We start from the raw sequence: 17,141 nt of genomic DNA, 5'->3' as shown, positions 1-17,141 counted from the left end.
AATTTATTACTGTAAAAAATATGGCTCTGTTCATAAACCCCGCAAGGAGGACGCACATATTGTCGCACGGATGAAGCCATACCACGCCCGCTAGCACTTCAGGCGTGTCTACACCTGCCGCCGGACACACGCAGCGTCCCTCCTCTTCGTGCTGCCCACTGCTGCGGCACCGAATCGGTGCCCTTCAGAGAGGGGGAGCAATGCCACCGTCCGACCAATCAGTGGCGCCGTACCGCGGCCGAACTGTTTAAGCAGGGACTTGCCAAGCCTTGGGCACTCGAGGTGATCGAAGATCGTCTTCTTCCTCGCTCGAGCTGCCTGCTGGCTGGCACGCCCACCTCGTCTAATTAGAACCTGGGCTATTTCTTCACCCATTTGTCAGTGACATATGGACACATGGACAACTTCGGAGGTCGGCCGTCTGGAGGAGCGAACTGTTCCTTGGGGAAGGACCTCATAGTTCACCTCACTTACTTGGCAGAGTACCTCGTAGGGGCTGAAATATAGGCGCAGAAGCTTTTCGGAGCGTCCACGCATGTGGATTGGGCTCCAAACCCAGACTTGTTCGCCGGGCTGGTAACTAACAGCTCTGTGGCGGAGGTTATAGCGGCGAGCGTCGTGGGTTTGCTGGTGCCGGATGCGCTGTCGAGCGAGTTGGCGGGCGGCCTCGGCGTGACGAACGAAGTGGTCAGCACCCACAACAGTTGAGGGAGTACTGCTCGGAAGCAACATTGCGTCCAGCATGGTGGTGGCTATATGCTAACGGCTAACTTGCTGGGACAGTTGCTAAAAACTGCTAAGCGGAATCTGCCCTCATCGTTAACCTAGAGCAGAAGTTCTCAGTCTCTTTCATGAGACTTTCCAAAAGGTTCTCAGGGACCCCACGTTCCTTCGCTCTGCCTAACTGACATGCGTGCATGGAAGAGCATGTAGACGAATGGCCTCTTTAAAAAATGCCCAAATTCAATTACTAATTATGTACTGGCTTTATAGAGAAACAGGCTGCTATCAGCAACAGCAGCACCGCTGGTCCCAAATTACCGTAGTATAAACGAGTGTAAGGGTCGCACGGAAACTTTCCATAGCCCATGCGGGAATACTCTTCGAAATGCCCGTGCCCTGATCTCCACGATCAGCTCTGCCTGCCACTCATGGATGGCATCCGAGGCCGTGGGTCATCATCATCATCGTCAACTTCTTCCTCCGCCGCGAGCTCCCACTATCCATATCGGCATCAGTATCACCAGCTTCAGCTTTCTGTGACTGTCGAAGGCACAGGAGCTGTGGTAGCGTGTTCACCGTAGCTGTGGCTTTCATGTGCTCCGGCCGAGCGTTGCAATTTTAGCATGATGGGCATGCACCTTAAAGGGACACTGAGGAGAGCTCTATTAATATTTTTTTTATAGCAGAATCCGATAGTTTGGCATTTCATGGCTTTGTTGCCACTTGGCCGGCAGCGAAAGATGCATTTATTTCTAAGAAATTTGGATTCGAAGTTGAAAAAGTTTTTCCCGCCGCTCTGATTCAAACTTGGGATTCTCCTATGATGACACAGGACTAAGTGACGTGAAACATGACGTGCACATGACGTAACGCAGACTCCGTGATTTCTGACGGCCAGCAGTGCGGCCCAGCAGCAGCCGAAAAGAAAGCTACCGCCGGCCTCACGTTGAAGGCATCTATCGGCTATTGCGGCCGTCGCTTCGTTTACGTTTGCACCGGCGTTTTGCCAGCGTTACAATGGATCCCGTTCTCGAAGTCGTCAACGAAGTTCTCGCAAATAGACACCTTTAGCATACCGTGTACCTTGTTTAGCGTTAGCGGAATACCGGGAGCCTGCATAGCGCTGTGAGCAGGTGCTGATTGGTCCCGGCGCTGCAGGAGCGCGCGTAGCTGTCGGGTGCGTGGCGCCATCTGGCGACGTCAAGGAGATTTCCGCATGCATTTGCTGCGCCTCAGTGATTCGTGCCTTCACGTGTCCTAGTGTTGCTAGAACTATTGGTTCTAGCAACACTGCTTTGTCCTATGACGTCATGAAGCTTGTACTTGCGAGTTTGGCCTGTGGCGGCGATACCTGTATTTTGGTTCTTGCTCTTTTCTATGTTACAAGAGCTTTGTTGTCAGTATGAATGGCGTTTTTGTAATCAGGAGCTGGTATTCTGTCGATGCAAGTCAACTTCAATTTCTCCTCAGTGTCCCTTTAATAGGTACACAGCTGAGAGTTCTCTCTCAAACAAAGCAGGCATTGTGGCGGGAAGGAAATTCGACGTGGCCGAGAAGTGTATCCGACGATGGTGCAACAAAAAGGATGTTGTCATTGAGGAACAAAAGCTGCAACAACCTTTCCGAAGCAAGTCGTGCAATTTTCCGAACTGGAAGAAGAGCTGCTCTGCTATGTGATAGAAGCGCAGAACAATGACTACGCATTGACAATGGACATTTTGCGTGACTTCTTGTGGGATGAGTATGCACCAGAGCACACAGCCAGCTCGTAGTCGGAAGACTCCTTGAATGACAACTGAACGCAGAATTAATGCTGCTCGTTCCCTGACTGGCGTGCTTTTACTTAAAAAAAAAAAAAATTTTGCACCTTGCCTGTATGATCCACACCCCGAAAATTGGCCCTCAAATCTAGAAAAAAAAAGTATGGCCCTTAATGCGTTTATACAGTAGATTGGGTAAAGGAAAGGGGGGGGGTGAGAGAAGCATGCATGTACTTAGGTGCTCGGAGAACCCAAAAAGGGCTCTAAGCAACCCAACGATTCTTCACAGAACATAGTATGAGACTGTACATAGTCTAGCACATACAGCGACCCAGCAGAATGGAAAAATCCCATTTTGAAATGCATGATGCTCCATCTACTGCTACCTCCAATGACTGCGAACTGCTGATCTACTTTCTCAAGACAATTAGTTTCTGCATCTAACTCGTTCCAAACTGCCCTGCTGTACGCAGCGTGCATGTCAAAGACTGTCACCAGAGCACCAATAGTACCCCTGACAATGGTCGCCCGAATGCCAATGCCATCACCCTTCAACCGCATGGTGTCCTGACACTACACTCAGCGATAACTTTTCTTGCCAATGACGAGAAAGCTACAGTAGTGGAGCTCAGTAACTGCTTACTCCGCCAAATAGTTTGATCTCTGCAGTGGCAAGTTTATGTGTGATTGCTTCATTGCATTGCTGGTATAGCTGGCGCCATCTATGAGAACTTCTTGCAATAGGATGTGGCTAGAAAATCCACTGCAACCAAATGAATTATTTTTGCCCTGACTGTCTAGTACTGAAAATGTGCGCTAAATAAGAGCATCACCAATACACATTGCTTTAAAACAAAGCTATTAACTGCAATTGGGGGCTACATTTTGCTGCACAGGGCAAGAAAAGTTGTTGCAAAGTGCAGCAGCTCCACTCACCTTGGAATGGGGCACGAATTCGTCGGCGAGCTTCTTGAGGGGCGGGTCGTAGTCGACGATGAGCTGTCCAAGGCGCGGAAAGCTGTTGTCGCTGTGGCCGTGCGTCATCTCGTGGGCCGTGTTGAAGAGACCCAACACTGCCTTGCGGTCTTCCACGCGTGACAGCAGTATCATGAGTGTCACGTAGGCCGCCACTAGGTCCAGGTATGCTTTGGTCGCATCAAAGTTGAGCGTCTGAGACGGCCAGTCAGAGAGAGAGAGAAAGTTGGGCAAAATTGTAAAAACAAGCGATACATCATCATCATCATCATCAGGCCTCTCCAATTAACCCTGTCCTTTGCCAGTTGAGGCCACCGTATTCCTGCAGACTTCTTAATCTCGGCCGCCAAACCTAACTTCCTGCCACCCCCTGCTATGCTTGCCTTCTCCTAGAATCCACTCTGTTACCCTTAAGGCCCAGCAGTTAGCTTGCCTTCGCATTACATGCCCTGCCCAAGTCCATTTCTTCCTCTTGATTTCGACTAGGATGTCATTAACCCGCGTTTGTTCTCTCACCCACTCCGCCCGCTTCTGATCTCTTAACGTTACACCTATCATTTTTCTTTCCACAGCTCGCTCACTTAGTGAGAAAAGGCAACTAGACTAGGAAACGGCATGACCTGCCTTAAGATTAGTAGCCTAGTCTTATCTAGATGAACCACACCCAGAGCTAGTCTGTGTGCTTCCATGATATGCAAAGCACCACGAAGACTAAGAAGACAAAGGAGACATATGAATAGGATTGCACAAGCATTATTCACGTGTGCCCCTTTGTGCTGGCTTCTCCACAAGTGAAAAACAAACGTTGCAGTGTTATATTTGACGTCGTTGTACTTCTTTGAGAGGTCTGGCAGTCGCATTCCTGTCCAGCTTGGCTTTCCAGCATATCAATATATTTTTATTCTGCAGGCATCCAGTGTAACACCGCTCAGAGCAACTTTAATGGCCCCAAGAACAGACATACTTCTGGGCTTCACCATTGATTCTGATTCTCAAAACCCGCGAAATGCCATCAAAAAGTATTTTGTAAACGAAATTAGAAAAAAAAAAAAAATAGGTCACTCATCATACAATGCCTGCAACAGAGAAGCCAGCCTGATGGCTGAAGTTCATTGGGAAAGTAGTCAGAACCTCAATGTTCTTCTCAATGGTCTTGTAAAATCTAGCCGCATATTTACTCCCTGAACATGAAAACGCCTATATGGGAGTAAAAAAAGGTGTAAGCTGTGTGTGCACCAGAGGAGAGCTTTACTCCCTTTTTACACCTTTCTGTTTGGAGTGTATTCACAATTACACCTCAATTGGTTTTTTCCCTGCGGCACCATGGAATCCATCATATGCTTCATTACTACTGCTACTCCAATCCTACTTGCTACACAAGGGTAAAATGCACCAATGTTTTACCACCCCCTAATGGACTATCACATTATGCACCGCGAATTGTCCAATACACTGTGAATTACAAGGGACATCATTTATGAGCACACTCAAGAATGCGCCGCCACAGGCTTTTCAATACAAATCACACCCAAGTACTAGGAGAAGACAGACAAAAGGCTACGCATAAAAACCGAGCACAGGCAAAAAAAAACAAAAAAACTCACGATATCAAGATGAAGCTGGAAGGAGTCTATCGTGGTGAGTAACTCGTTGACGTGATCCTGTGGAAGAAAACAGCAAAACAGCAGACTTCATCAACTAGCTCTTACATCATCCTACACTTGATATGACCATACACGCTTCGATTTTCTTCAATAAAGGGAGACTGAAGGTAAGTTTATTCAATTTCCATTCTAAACAAAATTCGACTGTTCACTTTTGGGGGACCTGCCGCAGTGGCTCAAGGCGCTAAGCTATTGAGCCAGAGTTCCCAGGTTCAAACCCAGCCATGGTGGCTACATTTTGATGGAGGCGAAACGCAAATGGTACCCATGTGCTGTGCGATGTCAGTGCACGTTAAAGGGAGACTGAAGCACTTTTTCTGAAAATCGGGCTGGCAGCGGCATCCTATAGTTTTTCATGCTGTATACTGGAATATCGCATCCAAATAAGGCAAAAACAAGCGCGAATTGCCTTTTTTTAGCTGAAATATGCGGCCTGTGCCGCGGGGCACGCCGCGCGGCGCGCCGCCGCCCGTGATTGGTCAAGAGAGGTCGTGACGTCACTTTGAGGACTGGAGAAGCTGCCGATGCGGATCCGGCGCTGCGTTGAGTGCAGATCGCAGCTTTCCGTGTTGTTGTAAAAGCGAATACGGCGACTATTTTTTTTTTACTGACCTCCGTAGAAAAGGATACTACAGTTTGCTCATTCCACGTATCGCCTGAAACCAAAAAAGACACAAGCAAAAAAATCTACGCCTAGCACAAGCATACGCCAGCGTCAAAGACGCGATGCAGACCATGCGTAAAAGGTGCCAGCACAACCTCGGCTCGTATTCTCGGAAAGGAAGGGGTGCGAACAATACTCAAGTCAATTACCACCACCGGACGCCTCCTGGCTGGCCCGGAAGAGCGTCATCTAAAGAAAAGGCCCAAAGCGCTGTGCACAAAAAATCCTGTTCTCAGTACCCGGCATTGCAGGTTGGGGCAAGAAAGTATTTCAAGGAAACGATGAAGGAGCACGAAGTTGTTGTCAAAATTAGCGAAGCGCAGTGACCAAGCACTGCGAGGCATGTGACCACAAGATAGTGACGCAATCATTGTGCGCTGGAAACCAAGCCAAATACGCGCACAAAGCTGCTGCTTCACTCGTGGCGCGTTCAGCAGATGCCAGAAAATATTAATCGCTGCCTCGGAAACCTTCGCCCTTCCTAGATTTGCAGTTTAGGTTCAGTGAAGTAGTTGCTAACTATATGTGTGTTTAAAAGCCAAGCTAGCTGCAACTCGCCCGCTGCCACAACTTGATGAAGAAACCGAGTAAGGTTGCAGTGTTTTTTTGCAAAAACTCGGTTGGCATTCATTTCTGTCATAAATTTGCATCCGAAATCAACGTCGAATGCTTTCATTTTAATTTCTTAGCTAGGATTAAACGAGATGCCGCATATGAAGAGCTTCGATGCTTGCTTGCTTTGCTTTATTGTGCTTTGCTCTGCTTGCTTGCTTGCTTGCTTGGACACGTCGAACCGAGTGTAAAATCACTAACCGAGCCTTGCTGAGCACGTCTCAGGTGGTCTGGCCGCACCTAAGCTGAGGAGAGCGACACATGCTTAAGCCTCTATAAGGTTTCTTCAGGGGCTAAGTGAGCATGTTTCTACTTTTAAAAGAGGCTCTTCTTTGGAATGGTGACACGCTTGTTATGCGCGAGGAAATCGATGGAACTGTGTCATGGTTCAGCCGCGCCTTTTCGACAGAAATCTCCAGAGATCACACTAGGACAAGCTCTGCCTGTAGCCGCTTTTACGAAAGTGTTTCGAGTACCCCTGCTACACGGCTGTTTCGAATGCCTTCCAACCGAATGTCATTCGACTCGACTGCCGAACTTACGCTGCTACACGAAGTTTTTCGATGGCATTCGGTTCAGATGACATTCGAGTCGACGGAGCTCGGCGAAGACATTCCAGATTTTGGAATGCCTTCGAAACGCGAACACAGCCTGAACCGACCAATTGCACTCGCCGCCGCCGTCGCTTCGCCCCGCCCACAGCCGCGCGACTGCTTTCGGGTCCGTGGCTGTTCATTTCGATACCTGCTTCTCGCTTTTTTCCTGCTGTTTGTTTAGCAAATAGCTCGTGTTCTGTCTTAGTGAGTGGTTGTAGATAATAGTACACCAATGAACATTTACCGCGAGTGCATGAAATTTCCCCCGGAGTGCGCCGATGAGGACGACTGCACTCATATGCTGCTGTTTACATTGCTGCGTATGAACAGCTTGTGCTCGTTTGCAAGACATAAAACGAAATATGCGTTTTAGTTCTATTTAATAATCCCTTCTCTTCTGTACCGGTTGTACCCGTGCTTGTTTACGCAGTGCGACAATCTGTGAGAAGCGCTGACGCGATCGCTCTCCTGAGAAACAATTGACAGCCGGGTTGTTGACATCGCATAGGACCGGCGCTTCTCGCTAATTTTCCCGGCTTCCTCCGACATGCCCAGTACTTTATTTTAAACTACTTTATCCAGAAGTATATTTGGTGACCGTTCGCTTGAACTGAAACGGCCTAACTGAAACTGAAACGGCCTAACAAGCTAGCGACGGCGACGACTGCTGCTGGCCGTAAAGCACAGCTCGGCAGCCCGAGTCACACCGCCGCTTCCCGTTCATCGTATGCGCGTCCTGCGATGTAAGCAATAGTTGATTTCATGTCACTGTTGTCAAAACTACACTCGTTGACCATTTGCATTCGCTAAAACTTGTGAATTTGTTCTTCACAACCACCGCAATCACCGATCCAACCCTGCGGACTCGCTAGGCCTAGTCGTCGCGGAAGGAAACGGAGTCGTCGTCGACCGAAATTAATTTGGCAAGTGGTTATCGCTAGCGAGTGTCCAAGTGTGCACATGTAAAATATAGCCGTTCGTTTCGCTTATTTCCAATACGGATAATGTATAAGCGCGCATGTATTCGCACCGTCACCACATCAGCGTGTTTTCGCTCAGCCGTCGAACTACCGAGGGCATGCAGGCTGACCGTCCGCCGATCGGATTCGTCGGTGTCGTGTAGCCAAAAAACTTGTCCCGCTACAATCATATTACAGTGAACTAGATAGTTCACTATAATCACATGCTGCTGTTCACCGTGCTATTACCGTTGTCGGACTAGTGGATCGTCGTCGTCGTTGTACACTGAAAACGAGCTGAGAATTTCGAATGTGTTTGGAAAGTGTCGTGTAGCACCGTGGGAGTCCGTCGAGTTCGAATGCTATTCCAAGTCTCGACTGCCATTCGACTCAGATGTCATTCGAAAGTGCCCGTGTAGCACAGGTTAGTCGGCTTGAATTCTTCGTCACAGCAGCGAGCGGTTGCGCTGCGAGCTTGTGGTCTTGCGGAAAACAGTGGAAGACGACACTGTCGCGGCTGTAGTTGTTCGTGGACACGAACGCAGAGTAGTACCTGTTGAATCTGATTCTCAAGGTCGGCTGACACGCTTTGTACGTCGCAACGCATGCAGTGCGAGGAACAACGCATGCAGCTTGAGAAACAACGCGCGCTGAAAGCGCGCTCGGGTGCGCCGAAGCATCCCCGGCTCCTCAACATGACGTCACGCTGGCCGACATGGACGAGGTCTCCCTCTCCGCTGTTCCCCTCTCCTGCGCTCGCGCGGGGCGCGGGAAATTTAAACATCGCGTTTTTAATTGGTGATTGCGCCACTGTTTTAGCCAAAATCGAAAAAATAATTTCACAGACGTGATCAGCAATGACACTACTTCAAAACACTAGAAGGTTAGCTGATTCGAAAACCGCCTCAGTATCCCTTTAAGGGTCCCCAGGTGGTCAAAATTATTCTGGAGCCCTTCCCTACAGCTCCTCTTTCTTCTTTCACTCCCACCTTCTTCCCTTCCCTTAAGGCCCGGTTTAGGTGTCCAACTAGATGTCCAACCAACTAAGCCATTGCCTTTCTCAAAAACCAATAATTTTTTTTTGTGGTTTTGCTGATGTTCACTCCATCGCAAATAAATCTATTGCAAAGTAATTTGGAGTAAAAAATGAAATATTTCCATGGCACTAATGAAGACGAAGGCACGAAATATGTTAAGAACATATCGGTATCATTGCAGTTAGGTGGCTTGTGGATATGATCTGTGGCATGGAAACCCATTTTCAGCCCATAGCGCTACTATAGTCACTTTTAGGCCTTTTGTAGCTTATTAAAGCCAAGTTTTCAGAAAAGCAGCTCCCCTGTTAGGGCACAGAAATCAACTGGTACAAGTCAGCCTGAGTTTGTCCCCAGTATCCGTATAAATGTCCACGCATTCATGCCCAGCAGCCCCAGGTTAACAAGGCCATCCCAAGCCAAGTCAGTTCTCACCCTAAAGTCGAGGAGGTCAACGAACGTGTAGTAGTAGAGCGACAGTGACTTCATGATGTCCTGGCGAATGTTGAACACTGCTGAAAGCTGGGCCTGCAAGAATAAAAAGAGAAGAGAATTCAACATCTTAGCATTCTTATTGAAGATATTCTTGTGCCAATATGCCCAACTACTGTACTACGTTTCAGACATCAGGTGCAGCGCTGTCAAAGCTAGGAATCTTGTTTGCGCTGTCTGCATCCGCGACCAAAAAGTACAGCGTTCCTTGTGGCGAGCGGAACAGAGTAAATCCTTTGCCTGTAGGCTTACTACGTGACATTTTTTCTCATGAGCTTGATTAAATGCACCCTTATTGCTGACGACATGTTGTCGCTTTCTCGTGCCTTAGACCGCTCCGCCACAAAACAAGCGCGGAGTAACACGCCTCCCTTTATTTTTCCGTGCGGATTACTTCCACACCTTTCACAGCATTGCACCTGAAGTATGAAACGGAGTGTAGGTGGCCTTTTTTTTTTCTGGCTGCTGAGCACGCTGGTGAGGACAAGAAACTTGCCCCCCCCCCCCCCTCCGAGTCAGCAGCCGAGCACCATACCCACTGAGCTACCGGAGCAGCCCAAGAGAGATTCTGGAGGAAATGAAAAGATCTTGTTTCATATTACAAGGATTAAGTGCCACATCATCCAAGAAAGGAGGATTTATAATGTTAGTTTGCCACTGAAAATCGCATAAAACAAACTGATGTGCCATCTTGCAGTGGAACCCTGCCCTTAACAGTGTATCCAACTACAGGACTACTTTTCAATAAAATTTTACACAGGTGTTTCATGTGCACAGTGTTTTTTTTTTAAAGTGCTCATCATGCTTTACTATAGTTTATGCTCTCTCTAGTGTGCCCTTCAATAAAAAGCAATGCTCCCTTTGCACTGTCAATGATGCAGTTTTAGCTTCTGTCACCAGATGGCACTAGCATTTCACAGTTCTTGGACGAAAGGGTACCAAATTTCACTAAAACTTGCATCGACTAGGTATACGTCATTGTGCTGTAACAGCTTAAGGTGTGGAGACTGGAATGCTAACTATAACTGAATACTAAAAATGTCTATTTACTCTCTGGCAGGTCAGATATATTTTGGTTCTCAGGACTTGACCTTTGTCGACATGTAATCGCCATCCTGCTTGCCGACCGTGATCTCAAGCATTGGGATACATAAAAATGGGTGCATCTACTGACTGAAAAATTCTATGTAAAGATATTCTACAGCGTTCCTAACAAATATGTTGCAGAATCGAGCACCTTAGGCAGCAGGCTTTCCATTAAGATGAAAAAAATTGGGTACTTAAAATTCAGTAGTCAGCACCTTCAAAAAATCTAAGTTATTTACATGTTGATAAGCATGTTATTTATGTGTTTCATTCATTTTCAGCCAGCATGGCAATGTTACAGCTATAGATACTTTCATTCTTCTGCTTTTTTATTGCTATTACTTATGTTATACACAAAATTAAATTTGTTTATTCCGTAACTGATACATTAGACAACTAGTTTCGTTAAAGTTACTGGCCACTTCCCATCTATTACGTCAATTTTCAAGCAGCTGCAGATATGTGTTCAGAACAAGCTTATTGGAAATGGATAATCTAGCAGCATTAAAAATAACAAAATCAAGAGTATTCAGGCTGAATTACACTGAAGCCTCAAGTGACATCATGAATGTGGATAATGAACAACACTGGACCTAAAACTCATCTTTAATTGGGTGCATGATTTGATGCATGGTGCAGAAAACAAGGACTTCACTAACGTCCATAAAACATTTCCAGCTTGCTAACTACGATGCAGCTTGAAGCGGCACTAAAATGGTGTCCACATAGCCCTTTGATTTGAATTTTTGATCTAGCATAAGTAGCACCAGAGATATCAGCGATTAAAAACAACCTCCATATTTTCCTTCTCAACTCATACACCTAACCGAGCAAAAAAAAAAAACTAAAGACTACAGACAGGCACTGCACTCTACCCACGAAAGCATCATTCAGCTAACCTGTCTCGCCTGTTTACTTATTTTTTTTTTGCCGCTCCCTCTTCCGCCACAATACAGGAGAGTATGGAAAGAGAGACATGCTTCTCCTGCCAGTCTTGCTGCCCAACCTTTTCACTATCTTTTTTGGTGAGCCAATGAAAGCCCTTTACTGCTGACTTAACGAGCGCTGCAAGACACACTGCACGGAAGTTTTGCGCGAAAACCCAGTACAGTAGGCCACCACGAGGCGGGCAGTGCATGCATCAAATGCTATCAAATGCATGCATTTGTAGCAACTTTCTGAACTACCTTTCAGGGACCCTTTAACCTTACTATCTGGCATGCAATGCTTATCATTTTCATCTTTCCTTATCACTTTACTGTGCGATCTCTATCAAAAGCTTCACATGCCACGGGGAGTGTTAAAGTCAGCACCGACCTCTCATCTTATCCCAAGGTCAGCGCGGACCGCACTAAAAATGTGAGGTTACAAGTAGTGGCACAGAATGATGTTGCTATGGCACTGTGTGGCCTCAGTATGTTAATTTTCATCATCATCATCAGCCTGACTATACACCCACTGCAGTGCAGAGGCCTCTCCCATGTCTCTCCACTTAACCCTGTCCTTTGCATACTCCAGTATGTTCAGTAAAGCCAAAACAGCCACCAAAGAAGCTGCAACCTTGAGCACAAAAAAAAAAAAAGCTCTAGAAGAAATGCTTCAGTGAAAAAGCTTAGAAGGCAAGGTAACAAAGAAAGAGGGAATGGAAAATGTGAGACAGAAGCTGGAAGTTTCTGGGCATGGCTGAGAAAAAGGCAGTGACTGGAGAAAGGGAGCGCAAAAAGATTTTTTTTAAAAAAGATTTTTTTTAAAGTGTGGTAGGCTTTGCTACGGCAGCAACAGCAGCAGCAAGCGCAGCAAAATAAGCCCACAGACCGACAGAATACACCGACCGACCGACCGGCTGAAATACAAGCCAAAAAACACCACTATCCTGCAAACTTCAAGATTAGGTGCTTTATCCTATGCACACTGATAACAATTCAATACGGGTGGAAAGGAAGAACCTTAATGCACCTTCAGGTATCACCCTGACATCACAAAAATGAGATAAAACTCTGCATTTGATTATCATTTTCATTACTTTTTATCACACCCATAAAAGCAGTAAAGCCTGATGCTTTACATGTACCGTATTTTCCGGTGTATAGGACGCACCCTTGTATAAGACGCACCCGCCATATATGCAGGCTGTCACTGAAAAAGTTGGTATATAAGACGCACCCGTGTATAAGACGCACCCCAATTTACCCAATTAAACTTGATTAAACATGCTTGTGCGACCATCGCAAAATGCACCGTACCTGTCAGAAGTTCCTAAGCACCGCTAAGTGATCGAAAAAGACAACACTCACGCAATACCCGCCCACGTTTTAGCAAAAAAAGAAAAAAGAACGAAGGAACTCCCTTTATGTCCATAACAACATTTTATATTAACTTATGACCTTCGAAGTCTTCATCTTAAGATGCGCAATCAAAAAGCATGCCCATTTCTGGAGGCAACCCAGCTAAAACATTCTCTTCGCACTACGTACGTACTACGTACACGGAGCAAACAAAGTTGCAAAGGGTGACTAAAAAAAACGCCGGCTTGTCTTGACAATGGCGAGAAACGCGATTGTCGCCATCTTTTGGCATTTCACATCACTTTTTCTTGGGGCCTCTGAAACAGCCGCGGGTTTATGATTCCGGAAGTCGTCATCCCCACCATTTAATAAGTACACCTAATAAAGTTGCTCTCGGTGGTTCCCGTATTGAAGTATTAACCGTGTTACAACCGCGTTATTGGTAGTGATATTTTTTCGGTGAAAAAAGCTTGAACATGAACCTGAGTAATTTCTGACCTCGCAAGAAAAAAACAGAAAAAGTCGCATATAAGATGCACCCTTGTATAAGACGCACCAGGAAGATTTTTGAAAAAAAGCCGCGTCTTATATACCGGAAAATACGGTAAGCCTGATGCTTGGGAAAATAACACAACCAAGCCTTGTTCTCCAGTCAGCACAGCCTAAAAATTTAAAACCTTTTCTTGAAAAGTTTGTCTCGTTCAGTATGTCAACACCACCTGTTCGAAACTAATAAATGACTAGCAATGAATGTCTTTCTTGTTTACCACAATTTCACTGATACTAATGCAATAGCATTAGAGGACACACCAGGAACAAAATCTGTGATCTGATGTCATGAAATCCGCTGATTGGATTGAGAGAGGTCGCATGACCTTGTGACATCATCACAATCTACCCCGATAGTACAGAGGCTAGAAGGTTTTCCTAGTGTCGCGACCGGGCGGACGCAGCTGAAATAACTTGCTATGCTCAAGGCAGATGGCGCTGCCGCCCGCTGGTGTGCGGGCGGGCGCAAGAAGCCCCTATGGGTAGTGCTCGCTGGTTCAGTCGGTTGATCGTGTGTGGGTTGCTATCACTGCTTTGACAAGGCGTTAAAGTGTTAAAGACGGTGCAAACACTTGCATAGGTTCTCTTCTCATTTAGATTCGACACGGACCAGCTGTAACACCGACAGTGTGCCGCGGCAGGAGCAAATGCAAGCGTCACGTCGGGCCTCACCTACTGCGCCGTAAAGGAGCGTAAAAACGCATTTTGTACATGATACCGAAATGAGAAAAGGAAGCGGCACAAATTGCAGGGTGGAATGTCTTTATTACACAAGGTTCCATGACAACACTGTACTAATGCCTTTTTTTTGTGCGAAGTGCCCTGTGCGAGGCTACTGACAGCGCCTCATTTTCAGCAACTTTTTATTTTCTCGCTGCGCGCCGCGCTCTTTGTTTACCAACTTTACAAGGAAATGCATCCTAGTCAAGGCGTAAAACTTGACCACTTCTGTCGTAATTCAACGTCCATGCTCTGCGCAGCCCACACCTTGAAGCTCGCGTCCCTGAAGAAAATGCAGAAAGCTGACCATGCTATCTGCGTGTAGCTCATTGCGGCTGAAAAACACCGTAAATGCGTCCTCAAGCTTAGCTATGAGCTGTTCAATTGGCCTTGATGGATAAACTAAGCCTCCATGGTCAAAATTTCGAGTAAGTGAGGCATTGTTGTTTGACTCGGCTTACAAAGGCGAAGTGCTGAAACAAGTTGCACATTCGGGGCAAGGAAATCTTTTAAGGATTTTTTTTACAACATACCCAGCTACATAAAAAATTAGTCTGCTGTCACTTTTTTTGTCTACACAGCCCTGATGATCGCTCAGGCTGCTGTGCTCCTCGAGCAGCTCTGCAGCAGAAGCCAAGTTTCCGCCATCCAGTAAATTATCGACAAGTTCAGTTATTCGTTCATTTTTTTCTTTGGGAACATCAGATGGTTGCAAGAGGGCAGTCACGACTTCTGCAGGTACGTTTGCTCCTTTTGGAGGCTTAGCGAGGCTGTAGAAAGAAAGGTTGTTGATAATTATCAAAAACTGTCCCACAGTTGGAGGATCATCGCAACCGAAGCACTGGCGCACAATCCCAAATACATTCTCCATCCTGTCTTGGCTTAGGTTTGCAGTCAACAAGTACTTGTATTGCAGCGACGTGGTCAGGTATTTTACAAGCGACAGTGTGCTTTGCAGCGTTACACGCAGCCCAAGGGCAGTTCCTGCACTTAAAAAGCCGCCACCGTACTGTGCAGCATGTTCCTCCCATTCCTTGAGAAAAACAATGAACTCATTCAAAAACTGTGCACTTCTTGAATCAGCACGAAGGCCTTTTGATGGGATTCTAGATGACATTATAATAATTAGTCTTTCCATTAGTTTTACAAACCGTTCTGTCGGTTCGATGTTTCTGACGTTGTCCCTTTGCAAATGGTCCCGGTAAAAGAAAATACCCTGTAGTACCTCCTGACTGAACAGCTGAAATGCAAGGTTTACTCGCATTTTTTTCGAATGCGTTTGGATGCACATGTGATTGCGTAATGTGTGGCATCACCTTCAATGTCACAAATCGCCCGCGCGCACTTGCCAACTGGCTGGGCGAACGGCGCGGCTTGCATAGCGTGCCAAAAGTCGCACGCCTGGCAGCTGCAGTGCCACCTACGCTGTGCATCCAAACCGGTTTCACAGGGGCCCCTTGAAACGGCGGCCGTTCACGACACTAGGAAAACCTTCTAGCCTCTGTACCGATAGGGCCACCCTGATTGGTCAAGGCAGGTTACGTGACCTTTTGATGTCTTCATAACCTGTCCACCGTGGCAGTTAATGATTGGTTGAGAGAGGTCATGTGACCTTGTGACATCATCACAATCTACCCCGATGGGGCCACCCTGACTGGTCAAGGCAGGTTACGTGACCTTGTGAGGTCTTCACAACCTGCCCACTACGGCAGTTAGTTAATGATTGGTCGAGAGAGGCCATGTGACCTTCTGACATCATCCCAATCTACCCTGATTGGTCAAGGCAGGTTATGTGACCTTGTGATGTCTTCACAGCCTGTCCACCGTGGCAGTTAATGATTGGTGAAGAGAGGCCATGTGACCTTGTGACATCATCACAATCTACCCCGATGGGGCCACCCTGACTGGTCAAGGCAGGTTATGTGACCTTGTGATGTCTTCAAAACCTACTCACCGTGGCAGTTAGTGATTGGTCGAGAGAGGTCATATGACCTTGTGACATCATCACAACCTGCCCCGATGGGCCACCCTGATTGGTCAAGGCAGGTTACATGACCTTGTGATTTAGTCACAACCTGCCCACTACGGCAGTTAGTTAATGATTGGTCGAGAGAGGTCATGTGACCTTGTGACATCATCACAACCTGCCCACCGGGTTGTGACTAGGATGTAAATATTGGCATCATCACAGCAAAGCGAATATGGCTGCTACTGCTGCTAGCAGTCCGAATAAGGTGTGACGGACCAAAAATTACAAAGAAACTGAAACAAACACACGCAGAAGTAGAAACTGAACCTGCGACAGATGTGATATCTAATGCTATCGCATTCCACTCTCATGGTGACTTAACCCTTTCCAGCACCATTTCTTTTGTTTTGACGGAAATCAATTATTTTTTCACCTAAGTAGTATATTCAGGCCTCAAGAAAGGGAATTTGTTAGTTTTTGAACGTGAAAGACCAGCAGGTCACTTCTTACAACGATGTGGAGAATTCCATACAAAGTGTCAGATTTGTTAGAAATAGTACCATCGAAATGTTCTCGTATGTCAGGTAAATACCCTAGGGACCATGGAATCGCTTTGTGTTTCAAAGATTCACATTAAGCTAGAAATTGAGCAAAAACAATCGATGTTTTCACTCGCGGCAAAATCTGTCTGCACAAAAACAGCGGACAAAGTGCTACCTAGCTCACTCTTATGTGAAATATTATTTACTGCATTCACTACATGGTACAAAAGAGCAACTTATTTGCAACAAGAAGGGTGCTCAATTTGAATGAGATAATGAAATCACTGTTAAGTGCTCCAGTTTCTCAGAAAAAGCTGTAAGTTTGCCGTTACAAAATTGTGTACAAAGTGCCTGAAAGGGTAACCGTATTTTCCGGTGTATAAGACGCACCGCTCATATATGCAGGCTGTCATTGAAAAAGTTGGTATATAAGACGCACCCCAGATTATCCAGTTAGGATAGTGAGGCTTAATTAAACACGCTTGCGCGACCATTGCGAAATGCACCGTAC

General features: G+C 46.4%; 1 protein-coding gene across 2 annotated transcripts in view; it reads right to left on the bottom strand.

Annotated features, from left to right (window-relative positions):
* The window catches only part of Hem (Nck associated protein 1 Hem), a 78,974-nt gene that overhangs the window by 58,698 nt on the left and 3,135 nt on the right, over positions 1-17,141 (bottom strand). For both annotated transcript variants that reach the window (XM_089553507.1, XM_089553514.1), the window contains exons 3-5: positions 9,423-9,515; positions 5,063-5,119; positions 3,420-3,653 (exon numbers count right to left, since the gene is read on the bottom strand). In XM_089553507.1, the coding sequence (XP_089409633.1) occupies positions 3,420-3,653; positions 5,063-5,119; positions 9,423-9,515 (384 nt within the window). The remainder of the gene's footprint in view (positions 1-3,419; positions 3,654-5,062; positions 5,120-9,422; positions 9,516-17,141) is intronic.

The sequence above is a fragment of the Amblyomma mixtum genome, chromosome 1 (assembly GCF_055824585.1).
Source record: "Amblyomma mixtum isolate Tamu chromosome 1, ASM5582458v1, whole genome shotgun sequence".
Lineage (NCBI taxonomy): Eukaryota > Metazoa > Arthropoda > Arachnida > Ixodida > Ixodidae > Amblyomma > Amblyomma mixtum.
This window is presented reverse-complemented; position numbering and strand designations above follow the sequence as displayed.